The sequence below is a fragment of the Lissotriton helveticus genome, chromosome 4_1 (genome assembly GCF_964261635.1).
Source record: "Lissotriton helveticus chromosome 4_1, aLisHel1.1, whole genome shotgun sequence".
Lineage (NCBI taxonomy): Eukaryota > Metazoa > Chordata > Amphibia > Caudata > Salamandridae > Lissotriton > Lissotriton helveticus.
The window spans coordinates 1099378688-1099391562 of NC_136063.1; the positions used below are offsets into that span (position 1 = coordinate 1099378688).

Below are 12875 nucleotides of genomic sequence, written 5' to 3' on the forward strand. Positions count from 1 at the left end.
GAGAATAGGCACCCCGACAAGGAGGCCAAACGGAAGGGGGAGACCAGCCAGGAAAGTCGCATCAGACATTCCAGCAGAACTACCAGGGCGACAATCAAGCACAGCAGGGCCAGCAAAAACAAACCTGGCAATACCAGCCTCGGGGTCAGTCCTTTCGCGGAGGGCAAATGGACGAGGGCAAACAAGAAGAGGGGGCGAGCAACCCACCTCAAAGTGACTCCGCACCACCAAGCGTGCCCACCCACACAACACCTCTATGGGAGGGGCACAACAAAGTCAACAAAAAAGGGTTACACGGACTAAAGATCAACAAACATGTAACACCAGTAGGAGGGAGACTAAAACACTTCTTCCAGGAATGGAAGAAAATAACAACAGACAAATGGATACTGAACATCATACAGTTCGGATACTGAATAGAACTGGAAAAGAAACCGCCAAACAGGAAACCAAAAAGAAAAGCGCGCTCAGCAAAATAACTAGCGCTACTCATAGAGGAAGCATGAGAACTCCTCCACAAAAAGGCCATAGAAACAGTACCATTCAAAGAAAGAAACAAAGGAGTGTACTATAACTACTTCCTCGTACCAAAGGTAGATGAAACGTTAAGCCCCATCCTGGACCTACGGTTCCTAAACCAATACATAAAAACACAAATTAAAAATGACATCTCTACAAGAAGTCATTCCTCAGTTAAGGGACGGAGACTTAATGTCCACCATAGACCTAAAAGACGCCTACCTACACATTCCCATGAACAGGCAGCACAAATATCTACTGAGATTTGCCATCGACAAAGCACACTACCAGGTCACTGCCCTGGCCTTCAAACTAAAATCTGCACCAGGACTTCACCAAGTGCCTCGCAGCCGTGGCAGTGCACCTACGGAGGGAAGGGATTCATGTATACCCCTACCTCGACTACTGGCTAATAAAAGCAAGTTCCTACAAACCATGCAAAGAACATGCACAGCGGGTCATAGAAACACTAACAGAACTGGGATTCTCAATACACTGGGGGAAATCCTCAATGGAACCAGAACAAGTGAAGATCTTCCTAGGCGCACAGATCAACATCATACAGAGCAAAGTGTTCCCCAGCGACAAGAGAACTTACCCTGCTGAAGGAGACACTGCAGAACCAGAAGGGGCGAGCTCTGACAGTGAGGACAGCGAGCAAGATCATGGGGATGATGGGGTCCTGCATACACCTAGTCCCCAATACACGGCTCCACATGAGACCATTACAGGAATGGCTGCAACAACAATGGTCACCAGCTACAGGGACTTGGGAAGATCTAGTGGTTGTAATGCACGTGAGGAGATAGCGTGGTGGAACAAGGAGAACATAACAAAGGGGAAGCCTTTGACACCACGAAACCCAACAGTGACCAGCACCACAGACGCATCCCAGAAGGGATGGGGAGCACACATGAACCAGCTCAAGGTGCGGGGCCAGTGGGCTCCAACGGATGTGATCAAGCACATCAACTACCTGGAACTGAAGACCGTGTTCCTTGCCCTAAAAGCCTCCAGAAACAACTGTATGGGCAAAGAGTGTTGATACAAACCAACACCACAACGATGTTCTATATCAACAAACAGGGAGGAACACAATCAGTCACACTATCCAACCTAGCGCAGGAAATATGGAGATGGGCTATCCCACTCAAGATAGACCGCCTAGCTATACACCTACCAGGAAAGGACAATGTGGAGGCAGACTGGCTCAGCAGACAGACATCGTCGTCCCACGAGTGAGAGCTCAATGCACAGGAAACACAATGGCTATTCAAGAAGTGGGGGACACCAACAATAGACCTATTTGCAACACACCAGAATGCAAAATGCTGGTACTTTGCATCCAGGCAACCAGGGGAATAATTCCAGGGGAATGCCCTATGGATAAGTTGGTCGAAAAAATTTACCTACGCTTTTCCCCCCGATATCAAATTTGCCTACGCTTTTCCCCCCGATATCACTGATGCACAGGGTACTCAGCAAATGCAGAACCAGCGACCTGACGCTGATTCTGGTGGCACCACAGTGGGCCAGGCAGTCATGGTTCTCACAAATAGTGGAGATGGCGCAGGGACCACCTCACAAGTTTGGGAAAAGGAAGGACTTACTCGCCATGCAAAACTGAGAGGTACTCCACTCAGAGCCAGAGAGCCTCTTCCTAGCTGCATGGCCGTGAAGACTGTTTGCACACCTGAAACTGCCGGAAAGCACACTGAGGGTGCTACGAGAGGCAAGGAGACCTACCACACGGAGGTGCTATGTGGCAAAATGTAAAAGATTCACACAATGGTGCATCAAGGAAAAACTACACAAGAAGATGACAAAGGAATCAACCGTGCTAAAATATTTAACACACCTGCTAAAATCAAACCTAAGTTCTACCTCACTGAAAGTACACCTAGCAACGATAGCAGCCTACACGAGGAGAGCCGGGAAAGAGCTTCTTTACATCACAAATAGTAAAAAGATACCTGGAAGGGGCTAAAAGGATCGCACCACCAAAAAGGATGCCGCCACCGGCATGGAACCTTAATTTAGTCCTAACAGAGCTTATGAAGGCACCTTTTGAACCCATCCATAAGGCCTCACTACAAATGCCTACGATGAAGACAGCCTTTGTAGTGGCAATCACCTTGCTACGCAGGGTAAGCGAACTGCATGCACTAACGCTACAATAACCTTACATCCAAATACACAATGATAGGGTGGTGATGAGAACGGACCCACACTTTATGCCAACGGTGGAGTCAAGGTTTCACATGAACCAGACGATACAGATACCAAGCTTCTTTCAGAAACCATCCACAAGCGCAGAGAGGGCACTCCACACTCTGGACCCTAAAAGGGCAGTAATGCATTACATGGAAAGAACTAAAGAGCACAGGAAAACAAAGCAGTTCTTTGTGTCCTTCGCAAGCAGTTTCCTGGGTAGAGCAGTAACTAAAGCCACCATCGCAGGATGGATCTCACAAACGATACAATTCTGCCACAAACAGGCAAGTCAAGAACTAACAGAGGGGGCACAAGCCCACTCTACCAGGGAAAAGGTAGCAACAATAGCCTTCCTGGCTAACACACCCATTCAAGACATATGCCTGGCGGCAACATGGGCTTCAGTGCACACGTTCACTAAGCACTACTGCATGGATTTACAAATGAACAAGGAAGCACAAGTAGGACAGAAAATGCTTCAACATATATTCAACAACATATATTCAACAACCAACACTCATCTTCCACCCAGCCGCCACAAACATAGCAAACCGCTACAAAGTCTATGCACAGCATAGTGAATCCAGAAAGATTCACGCTGCAAAAGGAATAGTTTCTTACCTGTTTTGCAGCTTGAAGATCATTCTGGATTCACTAGCGAACCCAGCCACCTCCGCCAGAAAGATGAGGCAGGAGAAGAAGGTGGAAATACAAGGACAATATACAGACACCTAAAGTGACAAAGTGGAAATTCATTTACTTTTAAAGAAGAACTTGAAAACATTGCAAAAGGATTCACAAACCTAACCCAAAACAAGAAAAAAATAATCCGAAGATGGCGCCCAAAGGTGAGAGCTTCTGCTGGAAGCGTGCCGACACCCACCTTGGCTACGAAACAAAAAAAGAGATAAAAGACTACGATTCCAGACCCAACCACTAGACCGCGGAATAATGCACAGCATAGTGAATCCAGAAATATCTTCAAGCTGCAAAACTACACCGACGGGTAGGAAACTATTTGTTATTTACAATCTCCACCAGACTGAATGAATACTCTTAAAGAGGCTAGAAAGCCTACTACTGGAGCATGTTATGCTGCTAAATGGAAACGGTTTGTTTATTGTAACAATCACCATATCAATCCACTTAATGCTTCTGTACAAAACGTCATTTGCTATCTGTTGCATTTACAGCCATGTGGATTAGCCTATACATCCATTAGCTTACATCTAGCAGCAGTGGCTGCATATTTGCAAAACAGACAACATTTATCCTTATTCAGAGTGCCAGTGATTAACGCCTTCATGGAAGGATTAAAAAGAGTAATACCTCCAAGAATTCTCCCTGCTCCAGAGTAAAACTTAAATATATTTCTTACAAGGCTAATGGGTCCACCTTTGAAGCCATGCACAAATGTCAGTTGCAATTCTTGTCATGGAAAATCGCTTTTCTCATAGCGTTCACTTTACTAAGGAGTTTGTGTACTTCAGGCATTAACCCTACAAGAGCCTTACTTTCTGCTTCACAATGATAGTGGTACTTCATACTAATCCTAAATATCTCCCTAAAGTAGTTTCTGCTTTTCATATTAACCAATCCGTTGTTACCTGTCTTCTTTCCTCAACCTGATTCTGTAGCTGAACTGTTTCTACATAGACTGGATGTTCGATGAGCTCTACTTTACTACATGGAAAGAACCAAAGACTTCAGGAAAACAAAGCAATTTTTTGTTGCTTTGTCTCTTAACCTCACAAAGGCAATCCTATTTCAAAATCTGGTATTGCTAGATGGATTATAAAATGTATTCAGACATTTGTTAGTACCCCCTAGAGCACATTCCATTTGCAAAATAGGGGTTACAACGGCCTTCTTGGGAAATATCCCCATAGCTGACATTTGTAAGGCAGCAGCATGGTCTACACCACACACATTCACCAAACACTATTGTGTAGATGTGTCCTCAAGACAACAGGCAAATGTAGGCCAAGCAGGACTTAAAACACTTTTTCAAACATCGCCCGCCACTACAGGTTAGCCACAACTTAGGGAGATTACTGCTATATAGTCTATGCAAAGCATGTGATCTACAGCTCACGTGCCTGGAAAGAAAACATGTACTTATCCAGTAAGCATCTGTGCTTGGCATGTAGAGCTGTAAATTCACAAGTGCCCACCTACCTCCCTGGTTTCCTGTAGTGTTTGTAGTTCTTATTTTACATTCAGACGCATGGACATCTCGTTGCCCATGCTTCACCAAAAGGAGTCACCTACCTCGAGACTGGAAAGACTTCATCAAACAAAAACAACTTGCAAACATCCAGCCCTAATACCAGATGGCAGGAATATGTGAATCTACAGCTCTACATGCTAAGAACAGATGACTACTGGGTAAGTAACATTTTCCTTATTCATACTGAATATTTTCCTGTTCTGTCTAGATATGTATTTTTTTGTGTAGTGAGGTTTAGTTAAATGGATACCAATAGGTTTTAATGTCTACTTTAGGTTGCCAACATTGTATCTAATTGACTAAAGAATTTATGTCCTAATGCTTCTCACTAAATGGATTTTTTTTTAGCGTCTGAGCAGTCTTCATTAGAAACAAATCCTTCAGAGCCCATGTGAGTACATTTGATTATATAATTGGTGTAAAAGTTATTTGTCACTACACACATGCAATTAATAAATCTTATCTTGGCTTGACAGTTCATTTTTTATAAATTGCTCAGTAGTGAAACCTAGGCATATAGGTTTCATGTTATATAGTATGAGTGCAGTTATTGAAGTACAGCATCTCACCCCCTTCCGCTCTGGTCGGTTCCTATACTAAGAACCTGCTACGCAGTTAAGTGCATTTCTTTAAACGCTTACCAGGCTTCACATTATTTTTCCCATTTCTTAGGGCATCCCCTGCCTTTGTTGACCTGTTCTTCAGCCATCATACACCATTCCATGTCCCTTTTCCAGTTTTCCAGGTCTGGTGTCTCCTATGCCCCTCCCAACAAATCCTCTCCGTACTGTATTTACGGTGTTTGTCGACTACCAAATCATTGCTTTGAGTGCATGAGTATCCCATTATCCCCCTATATGTGTATTACAAATTCTTTAGGGGAACTGTGTTTTGGTTGTCCATGTACTTGTCAAAGAGTCATTTACTTGTTTCCAGTACTGCTGTATCTCTGGCCGGACCACAGGCTGTCGGAAAAATCTGCGTACACCACCCCAGGCACTTGTAATTACCTGTATGTTCGAGGCATGTGTGGCTGTAGATACACATGCTGTGCATAAGTCCGCCAGGTAGTGTTGGGCTTGGATGATTGCAAGTTTTTCTTCGAAGAATGTTTTCGAGTCACAAGATTGTGTCTCCTGCTCTCGGTGATACAGTGCATTTGCATAGACTCCGTTGTAAGATACATTTTTCCACCTACAGGTTCGGATGTACTCTCCCGCTTCGGTTTGCAGTCGTCAGGGTTTCCCTTTGCTTCACCAGTAGTTATATTAATTCTACTGTTTTGTCTCGATCACGTAGTTCTTTTCTTCCTCAAACACAGAAACAATCCACCACGTCGAATCACTAGACGTGCTTTAGTAGCCTCCAGGCCATGCCCAGCTGGTCGTTTATCCCTACTTCCAGCTCAAACCAAAAATGCGCTGCTGATCGAACGCACTCCATTCTGCTTTTGTCTGAACTTTCAGTTTGAGGCATGTGGGCTGCTGAATTCATATCTATAGCATAGATCGCCGCCTAGTGTTGGGTCCGGATGATTGCACATTGTTGTCCTGGAAGAGTCTTCGAAGTATCACGAGATAGGTGGCTCCTCCCCTGGACTACAGTGCGCATGGGCATCGACTCCATCCCCAGATTGTTTTTTTCCGCCATTGGGTTCGGATGTATATTCGACATCTCCAGTTCGGAATCGATATAGACTTTTCTTAAGGCCTGAAGGCCTTTTTCCTATTCCGTCGGTATTGTTTTGCGGTCGGTGCCCAGCTCTGTTCCGGCTCAGTTCCCGAGTCGGACGTCCAGAGGAGTCACGTGGCTCTTCGGTGCTCGAGGCCCAGTCGACGCAGCAAGACCTTCGACGGAACATCATGGAACGGAGTCCGTTCAAGAAATGTCCCGTGTGCGGATCTAAGTACCCACACATCGACGTCCACCCTGTGTGCAACAAGTGCCTGTCGCCGGACCACGATGAAGCCAACTGTATGGCTTGTTCCAGGTTTCGATCGAAGAAAACGATTCGACTTCGGTGCGTGGCGCGCCAGGAGGCCCGGCAATCGGCCCCGGCACCGGTGGACATCTTCGACAGAAGAAACAGACGAACAAGAAGTTCATATGCAGATTTCCCCTCCAGCGGAGGAGATCGACTACGAATACGACGCAGACGTCGAGGTGGTCGATGCAGAAGAAGTCGTCGACGAGGTAGGAGACGACAATGAGGCCTACGGGGCCACGGAAGATAGCTCATGTGAAGAGCTAAGCCCCGAACGAACAATTACCAAGGCTCAGGTCGAGGGATCGCCACATGGCCTTACCCAAGACCTTCAACCCAGATCCACGGCCTCGCCTACGGGCCCGGCTACGGACACTTCTGCGGAGCCGACGTTGGTCTAAACGAAACCGAAACTGAAACCTTCGGTGTCGACCAAATCGAAAGTAACTGAGACGCCGTCGAAACAGAAGACGTCTGTCCCTACGGCCGCCTCCTCGTCTTCGGACACGTCGGGGCAGCCGAAGCCGAAGAAGGCTGTCGACCTGGGGAAGTCGACCAAGGGCGCCGAGTCGAAATCGGGCAAGGCCGTCGAGCCACAATCAACCAAAGGCGTCGAACCGAAGACGGGGGCCCGCACCTGGTAGTCAAAGCCACCGACACGAACACGTCGGCGCCGAAGGCCATCGGCACGGAAGGAGGGCACAGTGCGCCGAAGAGGGCTGCTCCTGTACCTCGGCCGGATAAGAACAAGGCGTCGACGCTGGAGTCTTCACTCGCTGGTGGACCGAAGACGTCTGTCGGGTCGACGAAGACGTCTGCTTACTTTACGAAGCAAGTCTCGGACTCCCTGCAACGCGTCGGGAACAAGGCTTCTGCGGGCGATCCGAAGGATGCTTCCACCCCGAAGCCAGCTACCAAAACGCCAAAATCTTCGACGCCACTCCTGTTTACGTTGCCGCCGAAGGTAGCCCCAAAGGCCTTCGCACCACGGCTGGTCACCGAAGTGCCCGTCCAAGTGTCTACAGCGTCGAAGCCTTCTCAGCCCCTTGGGAGCCTGAAACCTCGACAACCATCGGTGGAGGAACAGTCGGAACACTATATCGACGCCGACACCGGGAAACTCACCCTCTACAAGAGGAAGATCACGGCAACTCAGCCTTTGAAATCCTACACGATTCCTTTAAAGCGCAAGAAGCCTGCAGCGGAATCTCCAGTTCTGGTGGAGCCTCTTGCTCCACGGACTCCACGAGTGGCTGCACCCTCGCCCACTTATTCGGATGTGGAGGGTGGAGAAGGTGAAGACGAGGAATATAGTTTTCCTGCCAACACTGATCCTGAGGATCACCATGACTCGTGGGCAGATGCAGGTGACCCAGGGGATCAGCAAACTGCCCAGGACCCTCAGGTGTACAATGTCAAAACCTCTCCTACTGAGGATTCGGCAGCATTTAATGCTCTAATTGAAAGGGCGGCTAAAAACCACGACGTTCAGCTGCATGCTGACCCTATCGAAGTGGACTTCCTTTTTGATACCTTTTCCACAGCAGAAAAGACTGTCAAAACTCTCCCCATGCTGAAAGGGGTTCTCAAACATGCTGCAGACATTTTTAAGTAACCCACACGAGCCAGGGTGATCAACCCTAGGATCGAAAAGAAATATAGGCCAGCACCTGGCGACCCCACCTACATCAAGGGCCAGTTGCCATTGGACTCTCTGGTCGTTTCTAATGCCCGGAAGAGGGCGAACTCGCAGACCACTGGTGATGCTCCTCCCCCAGACAAGGAATCTAAAGTGCTGGAGGTATCGGGGAAGAGGGTGGCGGCTCAAGCAGCCAATATCTGGCGTATCTCTAACACTCAGGCACTCCTGGCCAGAAATGACAGGGCGCACTATGACACACTAGAGACCCTGTTGCAATATCTTCCAGATCAGTATAAAGAGGCAGCTGAGATGCTTATTCAGGAAGGGAAGCTTATCTCCAAGACTTCAATTAAGTGTGCCCTGGACGTGGCGGACACCGTGGCCAGAGCCATTAACACCAGTGTCATGTTAAGACGTCAGGCCTGGCTCAGAATCTCCGGTTTTAAGCCGGAGATACAAACTACCATCCTCAATCAGCCAGTGAACCCTGACAGGTTATTTGGTCCTGAGGTGGATACCATCTTAGAAAAGATAAAGAAGGATACAGAGACTGCTAAATCCATGGGGGCTCTGCAGTCCCAGCAGTTTCGGGGCAGCACTTTTCGTCGCTCAAGCAACAGAGGTGTTTCCAGAGGCCAAATGTCCCAGCAAACGCAATACAATAAAGGTGGGGCGCAGTCCTCTTCCACCAAGCAGAGTAGAGGCGGCTATCGGGGCAACAGCACCAAGGGCAGAGGTCGTGGAAACAACAACTCCTGCTCCTTTGCCACCAACAAACAGTGACGCCCTGTCACTGCCCCCCGACCATACTACACCTGTCGGGGGGAGACTCCAGCAGTTCCTCCCCGTCTGGAAATCCATCACCACAGACAGGTGGGTCAGGAAACTTATCCAGTTCGGTTATTGTCTGGAGTTAACATCCACTCCACCCAAACTGCCACCAAAACACCGTCCTATGTCCACAGAGCATTTGCACTTATTGCAGCACAAGGTACTCGTCATGCTGCAAAAAGGGGCAATCGAGCTCGTGCCGGTGGAGGAAGAAGGCACAGGAGTGTACTCCCTGTACTTCTTAATCCCAAAAAAGGACGTGTCCCTCAGACCCATTCTGGACCTCAGACCCCTGAATCAGTACATTCTATCAGAGCACTTCCATATGCTCACACTGCAGCAGGTTCTCCTGTTGCTCAATCAGGGAGACTTCCTCGCAACCTTAGATCTCAAGGATGCCTATTTTCATATTCCACTGCATCCATCACACAGAAAATACCTCAGGTTCACTATTCAGGGTCGGCATTATCAGTTCAAGGTACTACCTTTCGGGGTGACCACAGCGCCCAGGGTGTTCACAAAATGTCTGGCGACAGTAGCTGCACACCTCAGGAGGCAGAACGTTCACGTTTACCCTTATCTGGACGACTGGCTCGTCCAGGCAAAGTCGGCCCAGCAGTGCGCCGCCAACATGTCCCACACCATTCACCTTCACGATCTGGGATTCTCACTGAATTATCCGAAGTCGCACCATCAGCCAGCCCATGTGCGGCAGTATCTGAGCGGGACGATAGATACTCTGGCAGCCAAAGCTCAGCCAAATTCTGTGAGGATCGACGGCATTAGGTCGCTGATCCAGAAGTTCAGACCACAACACTCGCTTCCAGCAAGTGTTCATGCAGTTGATAGGCATGATGGCCTCCTGCATCTTCATAGTCCCGCACGTGAGGCTACATATGCGTCCTCTCCAAGAATGCTTGGCTCATCAGTGGACGCAGGCTCAAGGACAGTTGAACGACCTAGTGTTGGTGACCGGTCGGGCATACAACTCTCTGCATTGGTGGAATCCACACAACCTTTGCAAGGGCCGACCGTTTCAGGAGCCTGTGCCACAGATTATCCTGACGACGGACGCATCTCTCCAGGGATGGGGAGCTCATGTACTCCACTACACAGTGCAGGGACTATGGACAAAGCAGCAAAAGAAGATGCACATCAACTACCTAGAACTGATGGCAATCTTCATGGCATTGAAGGCATTCAAAGTACATGTGTGCAACAAAGTCTTGTTGATCCGGACGGACAACATGACGGCCATGTAGTACATTCAAAAGCAGGGAGGTACACACTCTCCGCAGTTGTCTCATCTGGCTCAGAGCATGTGGAAGTGGGCCATTCAAAGGAACATCTTCCTCATGGCGGAACACTTCCCGGGCAAGGACAATCAGATGGCGGATCTGCTCAGCAGATACAGCCACCAGATGCAGGAGTGGGAGATACATCCATCAGTACTCCACCCGTACTTCCAGCAGTGGGGTCATCCAGAAATAGACCTGTTTGCCACAAAAGAAAACGCAAAATGCCAAAACTTTGCCGCCAGGTTCCCTCACCCACAGTCGCAGGGCAATGCGATATGTATGAACTGGTCAGGCAGATTTGCGTACGCTTTTCCCCCAGCACCTCTCATACCGCTGGTGGCACGAAAGCTAAAGCAACACTCGATGACGCTCATCCTGGTTGCTCCAACGTGGGCACGCCAACCATGGTACACCACGTTTCTGGAACTCTCCGTGGTACCGCATCAAAGGCTGCACCTCACACCCAGCCTTTTGGCGCAGAGCCGTGGCGACATTCAGCATCCAGATCCGCAACAGCTCAACCTGGCGATCTGGCTCCTGAAGTCTTAGAATTTGGCTACCTTGACTTGCCTCCTGAATGCATGGATATCATTTGGGAGGCGAGAAAGCCCACCACTAGGGCCTGCTATGCAGCGAAATGGAAGCGGTTTGTAATTTACTGTACTGAACACAATATCAACCCGCTAGATGCATCCATTCCCAACATCATCTGTTATTTGTTACATCTTTACAAATGCAATCTAGCATATGCTTCCATTCGGATACACTTATCCGCCATAGCGGCTTATCTCCAAAACAGGCAACATCGCTCCGTTTTCAGAGTGCCTGCCATTAAAGCCTTCCTAGAAGGACTGAAGCGGGTCATCCCTCCCAGGACCCCACCAGCTCCTGTATGGAACCTCAATGTGGTCCTCACCAGGTTGATGGGCCTACCTTTTGAGCCTCTACATTCATGTGAGATTCAGTTCTTAACGTGGAAAGTGGCTTTCCTCATTGCCATTACGTCTCTACGACGTGTTAGTGAGCTGCAGGCGCTCACTGTACAAGAGCCATTCATTCAAATCCACTCCAACAGGGTGGTGCTGCGCACTAACCCTAAATTTCTTCCTAAGGTGATTTCGCAGTTCCATGTCAATCAGACCATTGAGCTGCCCGCGTTCTTTCAAAACCCAGAGACAGTAGCCGAAAGAATGCTCCACACTCTTGATGTTAAACGAGCTTTGATGTACTACATCGATAGGACCAAAGTGTAGGAAGGTAGATCCCTGACTATGGTTGCCCCCAACTTTTTGCCTGGTGTTTTGCTGGTTTTATGACTTAGTTGACCTGGGGCCCTGCTATTCAGGACCCCAGGCCTACTGCTCTCTCTGTAAAATGGATTCCATGTACCTTAGGTACATATCTAATTGGATACTGAGTCACCTTATCAGTCCCTGTACAGTGTACCTTAGGTACCCAGGGCATAGGTGTACCCAGGGCCTACCAGGGGCTGCAGCATGTATTATGCCACCCCTGGCTGGCCATCCAAATCTGACACAACTGGCTGCTTGACAGCTGGGGCAAAGTGGTGTAATCACCCTTTGCTTTAGATATAGTATTCCTATATCTAACCCTAAAATGGACACATATATTCCTATCAGTCACTCCTATGGCAGGCCTTAACAATCCTGAAGGCAGAGTGCTTGGAATAATGTGAGATGGTGCTCTGGCATGAGCTGAGCCCGTTTGCAGCTTGCGGAACCAAGTCCTAATAGCTGTTCCATGATAACGCATACCATATACTCTTAAGTGCATTATAACCCTCGCGGTTATATGCCAACTCTGGTATCGCTTTATCAAAACATGTCGAGTAAGGTGTCATACGAATTGGAATACTAACCCCTCGCCAATTCTGGCGACGGGGTTAGCATTCCACCCTTCTAGAGGGACACGACATGTTGGTAACCTGTAACCCCGGTTAAAGTCAGACAGAGCCTTAGCTCCACAAAATGGATGCTGCCACCGAGACACAAGTCTGCCCTCCTGTTGCTGGGAGTCCTCCCAGCGCAGGAGACAAGGACAAAGGGTTTCCTGCCAGGGGCGGTGCCAGCACCGTCCCAGACAGGATTTTGTGTATTCTAGGTAGGCAGGGCTTTAGAGGAAGGTGACTGCAAGTGG

At 48.5% G+C, this 12875-nt stretch overlaps 1 protein-coding gene across 2 annotated transcripts in view; it reads left to right on the forward strand.

Moving 5' to 3' along the window:
* The window catches only part of LOC144829004 (uncharacterized), a 391507-nt gene that overhangs the window by 231283 nt on the left and 147349 nt on the right, over positions 1 to 12875 (forward strand). For both annotated transcript variants that reach the window (XM_078687693.1, XM_078687694.1), the window contains exon 9: positions 5312 to 5354. In XM_078687693.1, the coding sequence (XP_078543819.1) occupies positions 5312 to 5354 (43 nt within the window). The remainder of the gene's footprint in view (positions 1 to 5311; positions 5355 to 12875) is intronic.